Raw genomic sequence first — 23,932 nt, forward strand, 5'->3', positions numbered from 1 at the left:
TCAGCTCGCTTACCTTGTGTCTTCCAGGTGTAAGAAGTAGACGTGGATGATGAAAAATCGAGTGGTCTTTAGGCAAATCTTACTCGTTTCACTAACAAGGGAATGGAGGGAGAATTGATATCAAGTTGGAACGTTGTGCATACATCAATCGAAAGCACTAATGATGCTGATTAAGAATCTGTAATAAAAAGTTTCCACATAAATGTATTGAAGGAGTTATGTCGATTTCTCACTTTCACAGTTTTCGCGTTTTTTCACGTTATTTCAATTCCAATCGCTACCAAACTCATACAAACGACTAATTCACGCACTAGAAATTGTTTGGAAATGTTTTCGTTACTTTTATTTGAGGAAACATAACGTTTGGAGCATAACAGAATCAAATGTATTAGTTGACATAAGATGTGCAGTAATGATATTTCAGCACATACTCAGGGTTATCTCAGTGGTAGAGCGTTCACCTCTGGTGCTTGGGGTTACGGGTTCGATCCCAGCCCCCGCCAAGTGGACTTTGTGGTGGACAAACACCGTGTGCGTGTGTTTCCTCGGGGTTCTCCCGTTTCCTCCCCCTTTCTTCATTTCACCATTTCATTCATTACTCATCATCACCGTCTCCTTTAGCCTAACCGGCATAATCAAGGGACGTAAAACTCAAAGATTTCATTCCATTTTTTTGGGATGACATTAGCTTGGTTTTCCGTACCGTAAACCCATGATTCATCCTTATGTTGATACTGGCCAGACTTGTTGAATTATTGGCGATTGTTTTCTTGGGTGGCGATTGCTAATGTTGACACGAATGTCCTGGTTCTATGTGACAATTTGGCACGAATTTTGCCAATACACGTCTAGGTCTTGTAAGATTTGGTAAAATTTGAGTGGATGTAAATATTGAATTCCCTCGCAGTTTCACGGATAGTCAGTCTATGATCAAATCTTCTGCACCGAAAGCGCGTACACTAACCGTATAACCACGGACCTCTGCACTGATTCGAGCCCCATCGAACTCTTTACATGATTTATAGACTCAATGCTGGAAAGAGACATTAAACTAAAATGTAAATTCTTCTGTGGATAATCAATTGGAATTTTGTATTTATGTTTTCGATATGCTAATGCGGACAAGATGTTTTCAACATATTTTCTCTAATGACATCGTCACTGTCATACGAACCTGCAAATAAAGACCCTTTAATCAAGAGGTCAATAGAAGAAATACATTTGTTTATTCTACTTGATAAGGAGCTTACCAAAGCTGCCTAAGTAGCACACGTAACCCACTCGGGTCAAGACAGAGTCGTTCGCCAGTTGAAGGAATTACATTCCTTAAATGTTTCAACGAAGTATAATCTGAAAATAAAATAAATTAATATTAACTGACATGCAATTCAAAGCAATTTAATTACTATTATAAAAGTTCAGAATAACACATGTTCGAATTTTGACAGTTTTTAAGTAGTCATTACACATTTCCACAAACAAATTTTTTGGTTAGCAAAGTATTGCAAAAGCCGTAGTGAATTTGGTGCTGGCGGTACTAGTGTAGCTTTAAAAAATGCTTTAATTCAGGAAAGCGTACAATGTGTGTGGTAGTACATGGCTGTGAAAATCCAGTGAAATTTTCACCATGTATTTCACAAGGAATTTTCGTCAAGTAGTACTATCAAGACACGGACGGGAATATTTTTATCGACAGGAAGTGAGGTAAAACGTTTCGTATAATGGTAAACCCCGAGTATGAGATGAACCTGTAGAGTGTATAAGGGTCTGTTTCACACGTAATCAATGGAAATCAATATCCACATTACCTCTTTGGACTTTTTCCTTTTGGAGTACATCAAAGACACACTGTTTTTAGCGAAGTGCTAGATCTACAAGAACTGAAGGACCGTATTGAGAATACTATTATTTCTGTAGCTCCTCAGATACCCCAGAAGACGTGGGGTGAGCCTGAATACAAGATGAACACTCTCCATATAACACAGGGAACTCAGTGGAGCTATACTGAGCTATGGTATAACTGCTTCCAATAAAACTTGGTGACTTTGTATCACAAATGTATGTTTTTCTTTCTGGCTACTCTTCACTATATTAAAATAAGTTTCCAATCTCAAACTGTGTACAAGAGTCGCGGATTCGCTTTCAGGTATAAGCTCACGGAGTTCGAATCCCCATTAAACTAAATTCCCGAGTTATATAGTTTCGGTGCTCTAACTGGACGTTAAATTACCGATTAGCACATATGACACAAATTCATGCGCACGCTGGTGAAAGGAAACCAATTTGAATCAATTTTTAATAAATTGCAAGAATGATCATTTCTATATGTAAATACAATTGTACTACATTCTGTCGGATGTTGATAAAAGAATAGTGAAGGGTAATTTGCTAGCAACAGTATTTCCGCAATAAGTTATGTCCCTTCACCAGCAAAAGAATTTTTTAAAAAATTAAAAAATCAGTATATTGTCCACTGGCAGGTTAAGTCCACTTTTTTAATATCTACAAAAGTTAAATGTTATCATGATTCTGTAATATACGTAGAGTTTGGTGCAAGAAACAGACATTTCTTTTCTAAAATAAACGTTTTAACAGCAACATAAACTTCTTTGAGTCCTTTCTTACCAAAATGCTCTAACATTAATGAAAAAATTCGGTTTCATTTTACATTCTGAAACTACACTATAGTCCCGTTTAAGCGAATTTGATGGGGCTGATGGTGCTACGGTTGAACGAGAATTTACTTAAGGGGGAGACTACTAAGTATTTTTCAAAAGCTAACAATTTTTCTTTTGCTCCTTTTTCGTAAGTGAAAAGAGATAATGAAATGTAGCTTACCACAATAATAGATAATGTTATTCTACACCTGCAAACAAATCGGAAGAATTTTTACTGTTGGTATCCGTAGAAATTACAGTGTGACCAGTGTGACATAAATTATTATAAAATAAATAAGTTATTACAAAATAAATACAAATATTATATAAAAAGTAGTTAACAAGGAACAAAGACAGCATAATAAGTCATCGATTACCGCTGAGTTCATTTTTCTAGTCGCTGCATTAACCTAGATTTTTGGGTAATTCAAATTCTGGTCACACTGTAATTTCTACGGATGGCAACACTGAAAATTCTTCCGATTCATATTTTCGGGTGTAGAATAACATTATCTGTTATTGTGGTAAGCTACATTTCATTATCTCTTTTCACTTACCAAAAACGGGCAAAAGAAAAATTGTTAGTTTTTCAAAAATATTTAGTACTCTGACCCCTTAAACCAGAAAATATTTTTTTTGATATACAGTACTTTATACTGTAGGCTATACAAATCTCAATCAACCGAGGTATCTTCTCCTTTACAGCACAGCACAGTGCATGTGCTAAGAATAGATGGTGACTTTGGTAAATAACTGTTGGACCAAAACAAATACTGTACTCATTGTTGGTGTTTCTAGATAAAAGTCGGGCACAGATAAGGTCTTTTCTTAAGAAATTTGCTTCAACGGAACTGTAATATATTATTAGTTTCCAAGCTATGCTGGATCCAATATTGAAATCGGAAGAACTACCATTTCTGCTTCCAGCATAGGATAAGAGCGTTGTTTGTATCAATAGAGGGATAAGGCTAGAGATGAAGCCTATTCTTGTGAAATCCATCTCAAAATCACTTTTCGCTGGTTATTGTTTCTGTTCCGACACCTCTAACAGAGAGAACACAGTGTCCTTATATATGACTAATGTAACCACCGCTAGTATTTTCGTACTAGATCTAGTACCTTTTATAATATTTTAATGTTCTAGTACGTTAACCAACAAATCTAGTACTTTTGCCTCCTCTTCTTTTCTCATAAATACATTTTGGGTTGGGAGACGAGAAAAAAAAGGGAATTTCATGAAAATTTTACAATGTATACGAAAATTTTACTACTTCTTGTAACGGATGACATCTAGTATCTCCCCGAACTCGTTTCATGGCTCCAGAACCGAGTACCTTATTTTAGTTTAAATTGTGATAAAGGTAGAAAAAAACGGGCCCTACAGGACTTCTAACCCCGTTCGCTCGCTGTCACTCGCTCAGCTATATTTTGTGAACTAAGTAACACTGGAGACCTATGTGCAAGAATGGGGGATATACTAAATATCAGCCCTGATAACTTTCTTCTGTCTGTTTTTTTTAATTATTATTATTTTAATAGTGTTATTTACAAGAGCAGAAGTGGGACATACTTGCCGTCCGGTCGCCTACTCCAACGAGAAGGAATTCTGGCAGTGGTTAGTTGTCCCTCGCTTGACAATTCATAGAGCTCGGGAAACTGGATGATAAATCCAGTGCTTCTTTTTGAATCGCTAAAAATATTATACAACGATACATATGCACCAAAAAAAAAAAAAAAATCCTGGTGATACAAGTAGTTGATGGAGAAATGATCCCAACAAATTCCTTCAAATGGGAAGTATTTCATATGTCAATGAAGTTCTAAAATATCCTGGTAGTAACCAGTCTTTGAAAATGACGAAATTCGTTATGTTAACTTCTGAGTGTGACCCCTTTAAGCTAATATTCTACAACTGCTTCAAGTTTGAAAATGTTATTATTTCTCTTGTTTACCTTTATTTTTAACATTCCCGCGCAAACAGCAGCTTGTAAGTGACTCTTCACTCCTCTAATTTTCATACTTTCTTCATTCTCACCGTTGTGATTTCTCCGATTGGGTAGAAAAGCGTAATTAACTAAGCAAACTCATCACCATTAAAACGCCGAACACGTATTTCAGATTTTCACCGTTTCTGATTTTTACTCAGCGCATTGTATACCACATCGTAATTAAAAATAACATATAATAACTTTCTTTAAATAATAAGTAAAAAGTTATTATGATTCGTAATGAGACGTTTGGGTTGCGAGCGAAGCGAGAACAAAATTTTTAACAAATCCATTTCTTTGCAAACCGAAATATTATTGATTCAATAGGGCGCCAATACTTTTTCTGAGCGATGCATCGTTTACTCATTTCCAACACTTTTCCTTTCTTATTCGGCGTCCTCTTGCTACCAGCGCCCGGGACAACCGCCCCTCGAGCAACTGCTCTGATAGGGATTGTGGAATTATCTCAAAATAAGATGCCTTATTTGTGTTTTTCCCTCGCAGAATTTCTCTGTCATCAAATATGTGCCAACAACTTTGAAATCAAAAACAATTAGTCGTACAAAGACTTGTTCGTGAACTCTGAATGCCATGTTGTATAATTTGTGAAATGATACGATATTTGTAGATTATTGGTTATCATACAATAACTATTTCAAACAAAATTAATCAACACATTTATCGTTTGTTTCAGATTAACTTCGCCCCCGTTCTCACTTAATGCAATGATTTCGGAGAAAGAGGAAATTTATTTTCCTGACGTGGAAGAATTACCAGCATTTAAAATTTTGAAAATATTGTGATCTTTTTAAACATAAATTATCTATCAATATTTTATAATTCAGATAGCAAGAAATTTTCTAATAATATATTAATACCGTAAAATGCCATAAATAGGATGAAAAGGGAGCAGATAAAATTTTATTACCGGTACATTTCCCCAGATCTAATACTTGTTTTCTGCATAGGTTAGTACGAAATATTTTTGTTGGCTGGTCACACTGTACCTAGGTATATGACTCTTCGTAGTTTACATAGCATAGTTCCGAACTTGAAAGACATTCATCTGCAAAAAAGAATTAACCGAATGTTTCTACCGGATGCAGGCTTTTAACTTAAGATCTGAGTCATTCTGTATTACTACTAGACAAAAATTAAATGAAACGCCAATTTTAACATTCGGTGAACCTTGTAGGAAATTAATAAGTGGTGCATGGCCGTCCGCAGAAAATTTTTCAGGGGAGGACAACGGTTTGTATTATGTTTCACAGTACTTTCATATTTGCAAGGGTTATATTTAGTGGATGCCTTGCACGGAACTAAACCCCAACAATTCCTGTAATCTTTACTGCAAACATAGTGTTTGTCTGTATTAGTTTGAGCTCTGTTAGTGGTGTATTGTATGGGAACTCACAGGGGCCTATTAGGTGAACGTGCGTGGTCTCCAAAGAACAATAGTCAGGAAATCGGGAAGGAAATGTATTTTACATAATGAGATAAGAATGCAAACAAATTCATTTGAGAATGTCTCCATGTTACAATATCTTTATATATTCTTCCATATACCTTTAGAGCAACAAACGAAACAAAGTTTGAAGAAAATAACCTTAGGTACTGCGGCTGACACACCCTGTGTGCAAGTTTATATGCGAAACGCAAAGAAGTTGATTAATAATTTCGATATATTTAAAAAGCCCTTAAATGTGTCGAAGAAAGTTGACTCGACTAATATATGATGGGATCGGTGGAAAAACACGATAACTGACATTTTCGGTATTTTGAAATTGTTAGATCTCTGTGTTCTTCATCATACGAACAGTCGATTGATGGCGAAAATTCGTCAATCCTCCAATAGCTGGCAGAGTAATACGCGTTAAAAGTGTTTACTCTTACTATTTCCTGCAAGTAAATTACGGTAAATAGCAAAGATAGCAGCAAGAAGGTGGCAAACATGATTTTGTCAGTTATCGTCTTTTCCCCCCGAGCCTTTCATATTAATGCCGTTCCTTATTGACAGATATTGTTTGTCAGATATGTCAAAAATCACATTTAGGTTCCGAAAGTCAGAGGGGGCCAAATACCATCCCTTGCACACCTCTGAGGGCACCCAGGGAATGGTGAAATAAAATAGTAGAAGACGGGAAAAACCCTGACAAAACTCATACAAACCATGTTTTTAACCACAGATCAGTTACTCTCCTTTTGTAAATCATACGGTATTTTATAACTCAATTGGCCTGTGATCAACCAAGATACACTTGACAACAGAACTGAGCAAAACCACTGATCAACCATTCACTCTCAATAAAAAAAATGGTTGCATGTCAAGAAGGCAGGGGCGTCGTTAAGGGGGTAAGGGAGGAGCTTCTCCCCAAAGTGACCGATTTCTTAACAAGTTGACAATTAAAATACCTAGTTGGCAATTTGCAGAACACCGTTTTGTTCAATTGACTTAAACCTTTATTTGGCAGTGTTGCTCTCAAGCAACATCACATTCTATTGCGTTATCCGCACGAATTATAACTTCAGTGATCATTTAATTGGCATTATTGCTTTCATACAATATTCATATACATAATTTGCGGGTCTCTTGTTTAGATATTTCTATTCTTCATCAAGAAACTTTATTTCCTACGTTCCGCGAAAGTTCTTTTTTATTATTTTTTTTTTAAATTTGTGGTTACTTGCTCTGTAGAAAGATATTTCAATGAAACTGCTGCCAATTACTGAAAATATTCTTGATATTTTACCATAATAGGACAATGCTGCTCAGTAGCAACACATAAGACTTATTTTGTGGCAATATTGGTTTGAAATAAACATCCTGTATTTTGTAACCAAAGTATAAAAATACTTTTAAATTTACGAAATTATGATCAGGAAGACACGGTTCAACCATAAAAGCAAACTAAATATTTTAATGGTAATGCTATCAATGCTTGCCAATTAAAGGGTTAATTGGTGTAATATTTTCTTAGGTACCCAGTTGCTGTAAATTATTATCAGTTCTTTTATAGACTTGGCATAAATTTTATGTAGTTTCCTGTCTTGAAATAAATTGATATATTCCTTTAAAGCTTATTTACTTGTTGGAAGTGATCATACTTCACTTGTTATCTCACACAGATTGTGGAGATTAATGAGAGTACAATAAGAATTAATACGAGTGACTGGTCAGTATAAACTTTTTACTGTACTGTACATACTGTATAGTATGTAATGTAAATTTCAGAGAGTTAAGAGTTTTTTCTAATAGTAAAATGTCATAGGGAAGTAGGTTTTGATACCAGAGTGAACATATTGTGTAATCATGTCTGCTTTGTGTGTGAATAGACCTTTCGCTTTAAAACAAAAGGTGATCATATTAATACAGAAGATAACAATAGCTGATTTCAGTTCTGTTTTGCAGTAAGACTTCCAATTTACAGGGCTTTTCGAATAGGAAGAACTGAACAAAATGTGTTTTGGGAATGGTATCACAGTAGGTTTCTGAGAATGTTCGTTGGGGGCAAAGTTACAATGGATGAGTCAAGCAGTGCCCTGCCGTGAGGGGAGAGCGGGGCAACGGCCCCGGGCGCCGATGTAAGGGGGCGCAAAATTCGGGAGGAAAATGCATGTGCACACGTATAAAATTAAAGGAAAAAAAGTAATTAAATGGGCTCAAAATCAAGGAAAACCAGAGTTTAATTTTGAAAATGTTCTTACTTTCGCGCCAACAATGGTGGCGCTTCGTGGCTGGTTTGTCGACCTCACTCATATGTACAGGGTCGCCGTCCTATACTCTCGCCCCGGGCGCTGAGTTACTACGGCACGGCATTGGAGTCAAGTCATTTCTGCTATGAACGTAAGTACAAGATTCCAAAAGTCACAATTTTTGGGGGGCAAACAATACGTCTGCTAGGTGAAAGCATAGACCGGTGTGTATTTCGCTTCATTTTCATCCAAATGTATTGCCTTTCCTACTTTTTTTTTTAACTCCTAGTTGCTTCTTTCGGAAAGTTAAACAAAAATTACAATTCTTCCTTTCTTTATAGTATTTGTAAGTCAAAGCATTGCGTAACCATTGTATTTTACTTATGTAGCTCACAGGGCCGCAACTAGGGGGAAGAAAACGAAGCAGTGCCTCGGGCGCATGGTTGGAGGGGTGCATAAAAGGGAAGTTAGATATTAGTATTTTTCCTGCCGGTATTTAATACATTTAATCAGAGTGCGAAATCATGAAATCGAAGTAGGAGGAATTATTTTGCAAGCTTCTGACATTATTTCACCGTATTATCCACCAGCAAGGATTTAGTGGGGGAATTTTGTCAAAAAATATTTAATGGAGGATTTCCCCGTTCCCCAAGGATTTCGCACCCTGCTTTTCATCATAAATTTCACTATTTCAATTCGATAATAAATAATGAATTTAATGTAAAATAAACTCTCATACATTAAAATATGTATTATAGTGTATTTTTTCTCTTCTCTAACCACGTACATTATTAATTTTGGTAGAAAATCATTCTACAAAAACATTCTCTCAGGCTTTCTCCCACTTCTCTGCCAGAGCCTTTTTTCGCACCCTACCCAACAAGATACGGCGTTTTACCAAACGTCCTTAAAATATGAAGTAGATGAGCTAAGGAGGTATTTGTGTGCAGGTTAGCCTGATCTCTCACTGAACCACTCAATTGAATGTTTATGTAAATTAGATCCCTACATCACAAGCAGTAAATACAGCCTATCTTATTCTACGTTTTTTTAAATGCATTTCTACAACAGATTGTAGCTTTAGAGGTTCTCGTGAGAATTGGCTGGCGGGGATTACCTAACTCAGCCATAAGTTGTCATATTATCAGTTGTGCATCGTGGGTGATGATAATGATCCTGAGTTGAGGTGTAAAATTGGACACGATAGCGGAACAATGGCTGTTCGTATTCGTATCTCGGACGGGGCATAGAATGGGACGGATATAAAAATAAGGTTGCTGTAATTTTTCACAGGGTTGGTAAAAGTGAGATTAAGATTTTCGAAACACTTGGCAATTTTTTTTTTTTATCAAGACTTGGCAGTTTCAAGTTTCATCCACCCTCCACCCTCCAATCTTGTAATGCTCGCTACGCCGCTGCAAGAAGGTATGTTAACAATGTTAAATACAAGTAGCTACTACCTAGCATGTTATCGTATCAAATAAATGAACTGCCCTCGTGATATTCTTAGTAACTAAAAACTTTTTCCATATCATCCGTATCCGTATCAACCGTAATCCGAAATATATATGACAGATAATATTCACAAGATTCGCCCTTTATCATTGGTCAACATTGCACAAGACATTACATATTAATACTTTGAAACAAAAGCGATCAGTACATTCAATGTGCACCTTTTATTCCAAAATATACATTATATTCCTACAAGAATCTGAACACTATGGTAAATTTTACAAATGAATTAACCAAAACATTAAAATAAGAAATTATGAACTCACCTTACGTCCATCTTCTATTTCTTCTAGAATTAATTTAATCATGTGTGTAGGCATAGTAACAATTATTAAATTATTACAACAAATAAGTTCAAAATTTTATAATTTAAACGAACTTCTATTTTGCTTTCTATTGTTCACACAATACTCTGACACCAACCAGTACAAATTATTTAAATTTTCTTTTCTTTTTCTTTCTTTCTTTCTTTTTTCTAGATTAACGTCCAACGTTATGCATCGAGACTCAGAGAGAACGTTATAATGAGGTAGATAATAATGATGGTGGTGGAATGAAGGAAGTGGGAAGAAAATGGGAAAACCCCAAGAAAACCCACGTACACGGTCGAACCAGGGACAACACCCACCAGAAGTGAGCCACCGCAGTTCAGTATTTTCTATACTAAGAATATTATCCCAAAATGCTAAACAGAGTGGAGAAGGACTTTCGCAAATCTTTGTTAAATGTATATTAGTACAGCATAGGTCTCTGTGGCCTATTAAAATTGACAGTGGCGCACCCTGTGGAACGTAGGCAGAATTTTATCACGGAGGTTCAAGCACTCAGTCTTGAATCTTTTCAGGATACGCGTATATATAGGGTGTACTTGATAACAAAAGCCGGGAGGTGATTCCTAACACTGAGATAAGGGGAAAAGTATATAGACCACCCAGGGTGTAGAAATGCTTCCTTTTGGTGCTATGCCACATGTAATTGTTTTCGTAAAATGCAAAAACAGCCGCAACTCCAGATGTCGGATCGAAGTCTGTAAAAGGGAATGTCCATTATTTTTAGTCGTAGATTCCATTAATATACAATTGGATGTACGTGCAGGGGCAGCGCAAAGGTGATCCCCAAGAGGACTGGAATATTCATTCAAGTATTTTATCATAAGTAGAATGAGAAAAGTGAACAATAATCAAGTACAAGATTACAACAATCAAAACTAATAGTACATCATTCAAATACACCAAAAGAAGACGACTTAAAAAAAAAGCAAGTTGAAATCTTTTCTAAAATGATTATGATACTCTATTCAGCAACTCAAAGAAAATTCAAAAAATCCCGTGTCGGGTTTAGTCACTATGACCACCATGTTGATAGCCTATTTCCAACGCCAAAAAGTTTCATGGAAACCATGTCATTTACTTTAACCGACTATAATAAAGGGGACAGCTTAACAAGATCAGTGACTGTCCGTTAGGGTGGAGCGTTTTGCACTTTTGTTGGAAATTCGATGTCGGCTAGTGTGGAAAAGGTGCCATTAGTGGCACCGACCTTACTGAATTTTTAAATTTTTTTTGGACAACCCCTTACCCTGCCCCAACGGACTTGAAGTTTTTAAGTGTTTGGTTAGGCAACACGCACAGCACAAATGACAGAGAAATTACTTGTGGTCGTTTTTAGAGTTACCTGATGGCTATAATACAACTATTTTATTAAAAGAAACTTGTAGCAATGCCAGTAAATAATTTTAAAATGTTTAAGAGTCAAAGTACAGCCATATTAGCTCAGTTGTTGGGATTAATGTCCAGATTTTGTTTGGAGTGCCACGTTAACGATGATTATAGGCATAGCTCTTGATATAACACGATTTGTTTTTGGCAACTCTTCGCTTGTTATGTACACCGACAGCAAATGCCATCTAGCGGCAGGCTACACAGCTTCGTGGTTGCTTACTTTGGCGACGCTCGTCGAGCGTCGTCGCAACGTCTGGCTGCGTCCAGAAGATTCGCGCACCTCCCGCTCGCTTCGTTGGCTCCAGAATCTACTCCGACGTTTCTAGAATATTCTCGCTCGAAGTTCGGCGGTGCTATAAATATTGCGTACTTCGGCCAACCAATCCAACAGACCAATTTATTGCAGCTTAAGCTTTAACGGTTTTAGTTCGCTACTGTTTCTGTTAAGACAGAGAGTTTGTGCATTGTACCTAAGTCTCTTTTTGATATTGAATCTTGCAAATGTAAAACCGCCGAAGGTTGCAACTGTGAGAGGACACGCAAGATTCCAAAACGAGAATTCAAGTTTCTTTTGGACCAGAGAACATCACAGAAAATGAGCATTGGTAACATTGACGTCCAAACAAGCAAATCTCTGCCAAAGATGTTTTCCCGTAGTGAGCAGATTTAAGGGGCAGACAACCAAGAAAGACGCTGGAAATGTTGAAATAAGTCCATCAACTAGTGGGATTAGGCATAGGCACAGGTCAAAGATACTGGCGTCGTCAGGGAAATGCAGCGAAGCTGTTGAATTGGGAAGCACGTCGGGATCTGACTTCGAGGCGCGACCACGAAAGAAACATAGCCTAAAACGCATTTGTCTTCAGAATACAGTGGAGGCAGCGTTTAGAACTGGAGCTTCAGACAGACGGGTTGCTTTGATTGCTTCTGGCGTACTTTAGGACGCGAGACTCATAACGCCAGAGGACAAAAATCATGTTCTTGACAGATCTAAGGTACGAAGAGGAAAACATAAACTGGGCGAGAAGATCCAGAAAGAAAAGGCTCAACTAGGCCGGCCGATTACAAGTATCTATTTCGACGTAAAAATGATGCAACTCTTGTGCAAGAAAAAATTAAGGGCAAACTACGAAGACGAGAGGTTACAGAAAAGCATATCACAGTTCTGAACGGAGCCCGGTTCAGAATACTTGGGTCATGCCACACCTAAGTCAGGCACTGGCAAATATATTGCCGACTCTATATTGGAGCTTTTAGAGAAGAACCAGTACGACGTGTCAAGTTTTGAGGCAGTCGGCAGCGTTGGTGAAGCCACAAACACGGGATGGGATAACGGCGTGACAAGTCAGATACAAAGATTCTAGGAAAGGAACTGCAGCATCTCATTTCCCTTCTTCATATCAACAAGTTGCCATTTCGACATCTGGTTACCGAATTGGATGGTGGGACGACCGGACCCAACGCTCTTTCCGGCCCCATCGGAAAGATATTAAAGGATTGTGAACGTTCACCGATCGTCTCCTTTACACCTATTCCCGTTGAATGGATGTTTGAAATGAAAAAAAACAGATGGTTTAAGCAGCGACCATAATTATCTCTTTGAAATTTGTAAGGCTGTTACTACAAGAACGTGTACTACCGATCTAGCAAACAGAAAACCCGGATCATTATCACATTCACGATGGCTTACATTGGCCTGTAGGATGCTTCGCCACTACATCAGTACTGATAAACTTAGTTCAAGTTTGTGTCTACTTTGCCAGTAGATTGTTAAAGTATACGCTCCCGTCTGGTACTCAATACGGCGAAATCTTTCGTGCGAAATGGGCGCCATGCATCTGTTTATCATAGTTAACCTATCACGTTTTCTGCCAGAAAATCTACAACACATAGTTCATTCTGTTCTACAAACAAACGGATACTATGCTCATCATGAAAACCCGCTTATAGCGATGACAGCAGATGAAAATTCGCATATTCGAACGTTAGGCTGGAGAAGAATAAAAAAAGTGCCGCAGCCAGAAGACTCCGAGATCAAGCCGCCCACGTGATTTCATTGTTCCGAAATTAAACTTTACAGCTGAAAATTACTACGACATGATTAATTGGCCTAAATGTCAAACAGAGCCACCAATCACACGAAACGTAACGGATCAGCAGCTTGAAGAAAACATCCGAACTTCAGCTACTCTAACAACAACATTCTCTTGCCATAGTCAAGCTGTGGAACGCACAGTGAAGCAGATGTCCGAGGCAGCATCGAAAAAGTGCGGCCAGACGCAAGAGATATCTACGTTAGAGCCAAGCTGATGTCTAGAACAAGAATTTCCTGCTTCGAGACCAAGAAGAACTACGTGACCTAAGGTCAAATGTCAACGTATATCTACTGGATGCATGGGTGGACGAAACTCGATGTGCAACCACCTCCCCGTGATGAGTTCTGGGTTATTTTGCGTATAGAGCAAAATAAGCGAAGAGTTGCACAAAGAAAATCGTGTTATATCAAGGGCTATGCCTATAATCATCGTTAACGTGGCATTCCAAACAAAATATGGACATTAATTCCAACAACTGAGCTAATATGGCTGTACTTTGACTCATAAACATTTTAAAATTTTTTACTGGCATTGCTACAAGTTTCTTTTAATAAAATAGTTGTATTATAGCCATCAGGTAACTCTAAAAACGACCACAAGTAGCTTCTCTGTCATTGGTGTTGTGCGTGTTGCCTAATCAAACACTTAAAAACTTTAAGTCCGTTGGGGCAGGGTAAGGGGTTGTCCAAAAAATAAAAAAAATCAGTAAGGTCGGTGCCACTAATGGCACCTTTTCCACACTAGCCGTCATCGAATTTCCAACAAAAGTGCAAAAACGCTCCACCCTACTGTCCGTAATGGATCAGCCTATGTAAACCCAAACCATGCACCGCATGACATGCACAGTTAAGTCAGAATAGAAGTTATCTTAGATCTTCAAATATGAACTATCTGCGTATCCTTCCTTCTTGTTTGCTGAAGGAGGTTTAATTAGGAAAGGTACCAAATCATAAATAATATCCGTTTCGTCCTCAATTTGAACCCAGAAAACAAGTAGTGCCTCAAAATAGGGTGTATCCTGTATAGTTGATTCAGATATCCTGCATCTTGTATGGCAGTATCCAGCTACGTTCAAAGAAATATGTCAGTAATCTACTACATACTTTGGTACACATTACGAGAAAGCTCTTGCCGTTTTGATGGGTATGGTGAAGGTCCTAGCACAAAAGATGTGGAACATCCGGGACGTGCAGGAAAGACTTGTCACGTAGACATACAAGTAGATTATAATATTATTGATACTGTAGGACAGACTGAATTTCTCCTAAATGACAGTAACAAAATTAGATTCATCCATCTTTTAAGTAAGCATCTCCAGAAATCAGGGTGCAAGTTACTCCAGGCCAAGGCAAATGCTGATGTGCTGATTGCAACCATGGCTATTACAGGGGTCAACAGAGGCCTTCTAGTTATTTTGAGTGGTGAAGACACAGATTTGTTGGTTCTTTTAGTTGCTCTTGCTCGATCAGACACATCCTTGAAAATGATGAAGCTAGGGACGAAGACTCGCCCAGCCCAGATTAACCACATTAGTGCTATTCAAGATGATACAGGTGTTATGAAGGACTTTCTTATAATTGTATACGACTTCACATGATGCGATTCAGTTTCGTCAATTTACCGAAAAATCAAAATCTCTGCTTGCAAAAAGTTGCGGAGAATAAGGAACTGAAAAAGAAACTAAGTACTTTCAATAATACTCGAGCATCACCTGATGCTGTGGCTAAAGCTGGTGAATCTTTCTTTCTGTAACTGCATGGGTCAAAAGAGATTATACATATGTTTCGTCACCAACTATAAACAGCCTGTATATTTGCAGTTTAACTTAGCTGTACTTCGGATTACAACAGCAGCAGCTCGTGTGCATTAACTCCTGTTCCTCCTGTTCCTGCACGGATGACTGTGAAGGAAGTTATGATTGCCGGGGAGGTATGTTAAAATGCTCAATCATGTACTATGTAGGGCATGGATGTTCCAAAAGGGACATAGAAGATGAAGTAGAAGTGAATGGAGATTTGGTAGTTCCCGAGAAGGAAGATATCAGTGATATCGAAGGAAGAGACATTTCAAGATGTCAAACATCCTTGTCTGGAACAGACCAAAATTCAAACAAAAGTAAGCTAATTTTAAATTAGGCTAGGCCTCAAAACATCCCTCAAAGGCGTACCAACATCTTATTAAATACAAATTATGGTTTTCTACCAGGTGTTTCAGTTTAAATGTCCACAACCTGTACTTCTACTATTACTATTTCCTATGGTGTTATACCTAGGTATTTTACGTTCCCCGAACAATAACAATGGAATCGAAATTATTATTTTGGATATAAGAAGAGCGATAAGCGAATAAGATATTCTCATTTTCCGTACACATTCTTCGCTCTAGACTCGAAGCTACCCAACCACTTAAAATCATAAATACAAGGAAACCTAAGTAAGTTCTTCCGTTTTTGATGTCCCATTTATCATGCGCTCACAGAGAGGAAACGAAATGATGCACGTGCCTGCCAAGCGATCGGGAGTTGGTATGGCAATGGACCTTCAGCAATACAGGCACGTTGTGCATCCACAGTAGTTATAGCTTGTCTCTCGAAGAGAAATGGAGGTATCGAAGCTGTTTGTTCGCTTGTTGTGTAACTGTCAGTGGGCCTGTCAGCTGCCGCATCAAGTCGCCTCATACTATGTCTGGCATTTGGGAAGACTGTTATGAACAAACGCACCACCAGACATTGGTTGCAGAAATTCCATTCGGGAGATGTAAGTATTTCGGATGAACCTTGCAGTGGACGATCATGTGTTGGATGACAAGGCACTGAAAGCATAGTGGTCAAACGTGTGATGAACTTACAGAAAGATTCCATGTTTCCAGTGAACTGAACCAGAATAATGGAGCAGTACTTACACGGGAAGGTTACGAACCGGCTCCGCTGAGATCCGAACGAGGCAATTGATTTTGCATTTGATATGGTATAACTAGACAATCCCAAAGTTATACGTGCCACCGGTCAGTATATTGTGAGTTAGAACATATTTTGTAATGTAACAGCTACTAGCTGGCAGAATAGTTTGAATCGAGTCATTTGTTCGGAAACGGTTGGGTAGATGGAAATTTCGGCAAACACGTATCCCATTATTTTGAAAGGCACACATTTTGGGGTAAAAAAAAGTTTGTTCCAGGGTCCCCCGCAGGGTTCCAGACGGGGTTCAACTCAGGAGTTTTAAATGGCAAGCGGGTTAAGTAGCACATCGTTTGAAAGTTGTTGTGAAATGAAAGAAGATGGAGCAAGTCTCCAATCTCTACGCTAACCCTATTCAAAATGGCGGCTGGTCAAAATGTAAACAAAAGCTTACTTGAAAACTTCATGGCCAAACCTATAAATCGGAAATGGTGAGACAAATGTGAAACAGAAAAGCACGTGTAGTATTATTTTCAATGTGCAACGATTTAAAGTAAATACGTCTCGTTCCAGGACCCCCGCAGGTCCCAGGTGAGGTCCAACTCAAAAGTTCCTAAGACAAGGGGTTAAGTAGTACATCGTTTGAAAGATGTGAAATGAAAGAAGATGGGTTCACAATGACGGGCTAATTTATGTATGATACAAACAGGATAGAAAATGAAAGTGAGAATAACATAAAATAAGAAATAATCGAAATGGCAAATAAATAAAAACAGAAAAGAAGGTAATCTCCGTTCTATGATGCTTCCAATCGTCTGCTGCGGCGGTTATAGCTACCGCCTGGTCGCAACAACTTCTGTACTTCGGTCGGGTCACTCGTAAATCTCTTTATTTCAACAAGTCGAATGAATGAAGATGTAACATAATTATCTGTTGTGATTGTCAGATGCAACATAATTGTCAGCATTTATATACAAACTCATTTTTCACTAGGGCAGCCATACGTAAATACCGCATTTCTGTTCTCCAGCTCCAGTGGTTACAGCTGGACATGCGTGGGATACATAGTGCGGCATTTTGAATTCAAACGCAGTTTTGAACTTTTCATATGTTTTCATCACGTACGCTTACTAACCAACATTGATGCCAACTTTGGTTTTCCTAGCTTGAAGAGTTTAGAGTGCCTAATCTTTCGACACAGGTTTTAAGCGGCTATCTTGGATTCAAGGTGGGCATAGACTTAAGTTTTTGTTTACATTTTGACCTTCTGTCATTTTGCACAGGGTTATCGTAGAAAGTAGAGACTTGTTCTACGTTCTTTCATTTAACAACAATTCTCAACTGATGTGCCACTTAACTCCCCTTGCCATTTAAAAACTTTCAGTTGCGAACCTGCGGGGGCCCAGGGACAATACTATTTTACTTTAAGTCTTTGTGCTTTGAAAATAATATCACAAGTGCTTTCTTGTTTTCACATTTGTCTCACCATTTCCGATTTGTAGAGTTGGCCTTGGACTTTTCAATTAAGATTTTGTTTACATTTTGACCCGCCACCATTTCGCATAGGGTTGGCGTAGAGAGTCGAGACTTGCTCCACCTTCTTTCATTTCGCAAGAGCTTTCAAACGATGTGCTACTTAACCCCCTTGCCGTTTGAAACTTTTCAGTTGGACTCTGTCTGGGACCCTGCCTTTAATTCTGGTGCACACTTTTATATCTCAAATTGTGTGCCCTTGAAAATGATGGGATACGTGTTCGTCGAGTTTTCCATCTACCCAACCGTTTCCAAACAAATGACCCGATTCAAACTATTCTGTCAGCTAGTAGCTTTCACATTACAAAATATGTTCTAACTCACGATATCTCGATCGGTGGCAAGTATGACTTTCGGATTCGTCTAGTTATAACATATCAAATGCAAACACAATTGTTTCATTCGGATCTCAGCGGAGCCAGTTCATGACCTTTCCTTGTTAGTTTTTGCTAACTTTCTCAAACTCAATTGTATGAAGCTAGAAACTGAACAAAAGGTTATAAATACCCTCTCTAAAATATATACTATTTCCAGCGCTGTTGTTTCGCTCGAATATTTATATGGGCTATACATTCGATAGTAATGACACGTTTCAGTCTCTTTTTTTAAGATCAAACCAACACACTGTATGGCGCTTGTTGACTAGCGTTGTACCATTGGTCCTGGATTCGATTCCCTGTGAGAGAGCATTAAATTTTAACGTACCACGATTGTCCGGATTCTACCTTACACTGTAGGTCCATTCTCGCATAACGTTTGTGCTGAAAAGGGACGTTAAACTAAAAGAAACAAACAAGAAACAACAATCTAACAAAATCATTACCGTTTGCAGCCCTATGAAGTATGGCGATATTTACATTGGGAATCACTAGCAAATACAGGAAAATAATCACATGGATCAAAAAGATGAGGACAGTGGCGGATATTGTAATGAAAATAAGGAGACATTGCAGTGACAGTTGGATGACCATATCTCAAGAAGAAATAATAATAGGTGGACAAAAGCATCCTTGATTAGATATCAAGGCACTATGGGAGAACGTGAGAAACATCCTTATACGAGGTGGTGTGTTGAAATAAAGAAGCGCTGGAGTAGCCAAAGAGTTGCCAAAGTTAGATGATTGTGGAGAAGAGTTCAATATACATCCATCTAGTAATGCATTAATAGTGATTCACATAGTAGATATAATTTGTTTTCAGAATATAATGATATGGTTTAATTCGCTGTATAAATTGCAATATTTGTCAATTGCAATCAGTCTATTCGGGATTATTACCATTTTGATTAGCTAACTCTTTGCTGTACTTAACGTATCATGTTTAGAGAATAAATACATTGTTCAGTTGGTTTGAAATTTTACATACCTTCGAGCAGTGACGCTATATGAGACGTGGACCTACAGTTTAATGTCAGATCCGAACCACATGAGTTCCCAGGAAATCGAACCGTCCCCCGTGCTAATCATATAGCCATCTGTAAGATTATTATACAAATATCTCTTCCTTAGTAAGTTAAGCTTTTCGTGCGTGCCTTCGGCGAGGGAGAACCGGGTTAGATTTCCGGTGGGGTTTGGATTCCCGTTAATCTGTAGGTCCTCATCTCATATAATCTCGCTGCTGAAAAGGACACTACACTTAAATCAATCAACCAAATAAACAACAAAAATAAAACCTAGCACTCAGAAGTCTCACTCAAGATTTTGTCTTGCGTTCGCTGTTCATCGTTTGATAAACTTAAGTAAGTAGGTTGCAGGTTGTGAAAGTAGAGAAAATAATGCATCAAAATAATGACTCAAGAAAATAGAAATGAAATGAAATCTTTAAGTTCAACGTACCACAAATATGCGCTTAAGGCTAAGGAAGGCAGATGATTAAGGCAAGTGAATAATGACAAAAGAGCCGGTGGAATGATAATGAGGGAGGAAACAGGAGTATCCCGAGAAAACCCACGGACATGATGTTGTCTACCACAATCTTACTTAGCCAGAAATCAAACCAGAACCCCATGCAAAGGATATAAGCGCTCTACCGCTGCACCACAGTATTCCCCTATGTGACTTAAGAAACACCAGAAAGTATTCATTGAGCAGTCTTTGCTTAATACATAAAGTTTGAGATTATTTTGACACAATTCCCCCATTTGTTGGTAACACTTTTTGTTTAATCTCATACCAGATTCTCCTGACAGCTGAATGCTCTGACTAAACTGCAAAGCTTCCTCGGAGTTAAAAGTGTGTATTGATTATGTCACAAGTCACTTCCCTGAGGTTCTCACCTACAGGAATACTATAGGATGAATTGAAGGCCGACAGAAATAACTAACACTAGACATTTAGATGGAGGGAATAATTGGAATACTTTTATTCATGGTGCATATGTTCTCCAGATGGGCTACTTACAGAACTGTAATCGGTTTGACTATTCGGGATTTTTTACGCTTCAGAATTTTGTTAAATGACGTGATCCGTTGTCCATAAATGTTATGAAAAATCGGACTTATTACTCAGAAGTCTGGTGCCCTTCCATATGCAGACCCTGGGCACTTCTCCCATGTAAAGGCAGCCACTACCTCTCGAGTAAAGCTTCCAAGCATGTAGGTGCTATTTTTAATGATTTGTTATGCTATATAACGTATGTTTTCATACAGCGCATTCGGAAATTACTTGGAACGGTTTAAATTTGGTTTTCGTGTTAAGCGAAAACAGTACGTGCTGTTACGTCGTGGATTAAGGCCCTTCGCAGACTACGACACTTCATGTGTCGAAAACGTGCGACAGGCTGTATTGTCGCGTCGCTGATATTCGACACACACCCGCGACGCGACAGACGCTAGATCTTACTTCACGTGTCGCGCGAATGTGACACTTTATTTTAGCCAGAACAAGGGGACAATCCAATTTACATAGTTTGTATGCAATTTTTAAATTGTAATACTAAATAATCTGTTATATTCTTTAACAACAAAGTGCAAACACATCCATAAGGAATACGTATGTAGCCTGGAGTCGGCGGTCCTCCTTGAGCCACGGAATAAATTCAGGGCCTAGTCAGTGTATTGCTAAATCCGCCACTGACTACATGAGGTATTCCCTTCATGCTTTGCGGCCTCTGCTTATAAATTTCATTATGGAGCACCACGAGGTATCAGTGTTATGCCTAAGTGCTTATAAAACACTATTTTTTATATTTTCGTACAGTATACGTATTAAATGCACATAACATATAAAAATAACGAAATGTTATAAAATTACATATTGGCCTGGGGGATCGAAGTTTGTAAATGTGTACAATATATTTGGGAATATCTGGTCATTTGTGCTATTTTTAAAAGTCTAATTTGAAATAGTAATGTGAAGCGATAAACAATGTAGTTTTATGTTACAATTTCCACCAAATAGTTCATTGGTTTGGTACCGAATTTTGGAAAATGTAAGAAAACAACAAAATGACAACGTCAGTGTACTTTCCGATACGATTATTCTCTTTCGATGGCATATCATTGAATCCACTATAGAATGCACAACACACTTTTCCCCGTGCTTTCGTCTTTTCAATTATGTTGCTATAGGAATCACTGTCGGAGTTCCGTATACTAGGCTGTGCCTGAATTTCTACAATGAAAGCGTCTGTACCGAAAGCTTTTATTGAGCTCATCTTTCAGAATGAGTATGTGGTTGCTAAAAAGATAAATTGTAGCGCTGTCGCGATCTTTGACGCACGAAGTCGTGCAGTGTGCAAAGGTCTTAGCTTGTGTCACGTAGCACGTTCCGGCGACAAGCCTGCTACAGTGTCACGCTTGGCGTGTATTGTGCGAAGGGCCTGCGCCACATCCATTTTAACAAATGGGAATTCATTACCCCGCGACAAGCCTGCGACAGAAAAAAAATGTAGCGCGTTTTCAACACACGAAGTGTCGTAGTGTGCGAAGGGCTTAAAAATTAAGGACGACATAAAAAATACTGTTTCAAAACCGATTATTGTACAAAGTACTTTTTAACACATAAATAAATATATTTTTAACAACCTTAGGCTGAATTCGGAATTAAGTCAAAATTTTTATTCTTCCACCAGTTCGGGCTGAGAGTTGGTTATTCAGAACTAGAAACGATTGGACATTCTTTACCTCAGCTATCAGGTGGCTTGAATACCACAATTTGAGATAAATTGGGTTTTGGACTAGATGTGTTCTCCACAATACGCGTTCAGTATAGTTGATATGCATTATAGCTGACTCTCCTTAGCTGGAAGCATAAGTTACAGTTTGGAATAGCAGTAAAAAATATTCAAGCAGATGTATAGTCCATCTCATTATTTTTTCGTTGGATGGAATTTAATTATTAGTGCATTTCATTTACTTCTGTATAGTGTGAATTACAACTACAATACTGATTATTGCGAAGTGGAGTATAATAGTTTTTTAGAGGCCACACCAAAGAATAGTTTTATTATTTTTTAAAGAGATTTCAAAGCCACAAATATGACTCTGATGCTATAAAAGTAACCAACAAAGTTCTATTGCTTTTCCAGCCATCATCTTCGAACATCAATATGTCAGCCAAGACGTACCTGACAGATCACAAATAGTCCCCATCAGCATCAACGGACTTCTGCCAACGTTCTGGATGACCATGGATTCCATCACGGTAGAACTTGGTGGGTCGTGAAGCGAAGAAAGTATCAAGTGCATTTTGCACCTCTACTAGGGATGTGAACTGGCGTCCTTTCAGGTGATTGTCCAAGAAATGAAACAGGTGATAATCTGACAGCGCAATGTCCGGGGAGTATGAAGGATACAATAGTGTTTCCCATCCAAGGCGTAGAATGGTGTCCCGGGTCATCCTAGCGACATGGGACTTTGCGTTGTCCTGTAAGAAGAGGACCCCTTTGCGATTCACAAGTTCTCCAGAGCTTTGAATTTTTCTCGAACACGGCTCAACTGCTGACAGTACACAGTTGCATTCATGCTCTGACCAGTTGGTAGCAGTTCCCGATTCATGATGTTGCGAGCAGTCCTCCAAACACACAGGAGGACCTTCTTCTGGTGCAGTGCTGGTTTCGGCTGTTTTGGGACCGGTTCATGGTACGCTAGCCAATGACGACGGCGTCGTAGAGCTTAGTACAGGACCCATTTCTCATCACGTGTCAACACCGTGTACAGAAATGGTTCCTTCCTCAGCCGAGACAGCAAAGAAAGACAGGTCTCTGCTCGCGTTGTCTTCTGGCTCGTAGTCAAACCATCTGTGACCCATCGACCCAACTTGTAGTGCTTCCCAAGTTGATGGAGGTGCTGCCGAATGGTTTCTTCACTCTCACTGAATTGTAGTCCCACTTCCTCACAGGTCTAGCCACTGTTCGCCTCAATTGCTGCCTGAAGACTTCAGTTTGTACATGTGTTGTTCTTCAGACACGTGGTGCGTCTTCGAGTTTTTGGTTATCGTCTTTAAACTTGTTAAACCACCGCTGTACTGTCCGCGTAGTCATGACACTCTCGCCAAAGGCCTGGCGTATCTTCCGCCCCGCTGCAGCTTCGTTTGACCCGAGTTTCAGCTCGTACAGTATAGACGCCCTTGTGACGCTTTGTGGAGATCCCATGTTCACTCTGTCCGTACGCAAGTTCACGGTGTATCTGAACTGCCACAACCAGGTTGTATGCTGGATATACCCACACCAACAATTGACCTTTGCCTTATTTCCATTCGCATTCAACTCACGGTGAGGGCTAATGGAAGACCTTCATAAAACCTCCATAAAAATCGATAGAACTTTCTTGGTTACCTTTATATGTCCTTTATCCGGCACGTAACGTGTTTACAAGTATATATCTGTAAAGTAT

General features: G+C 38.6%; 1 protein-coding gene across 1 annotated transcript in view; it reads right to left on the minus strand.

Moving 5' to 3' along the window:
• The window catches only part of LOC145666457 (uncharacterized), a 314,168-nt gene that overhangs the window by 62,597 nt on the left and 227,639 nt on the right, over positions 1 to 23,932 (minus strand). Inside the window, exon 7 of the mRNA XM_081733695.1 lies at positions 1,251 to 1,350. Within this exon, the coding sequence (XP_081589821.1) occupies positions 1,251 to 1,350 (100 nt within the window). The remainder of the gene's footprint in view (positions 1 to 1,250; positions 1,351 to 23,932) is intronic.

The sequence above is a fragment of the Thermobia domestica genome, chromosome 12, assembly GCF_964235325.1.
Source record: "Thermobia domestica chromosome 12, izTheDome1.hap1.1, whole genome shotgun sequence".
NCBI classification, from domain to species: domain Eukaryota; kingdom Metazoa; phylum Arthropoda; class Insecta; order Zygentoma; family Lepismatidae; genus Thermobia; species Thermobia domestica.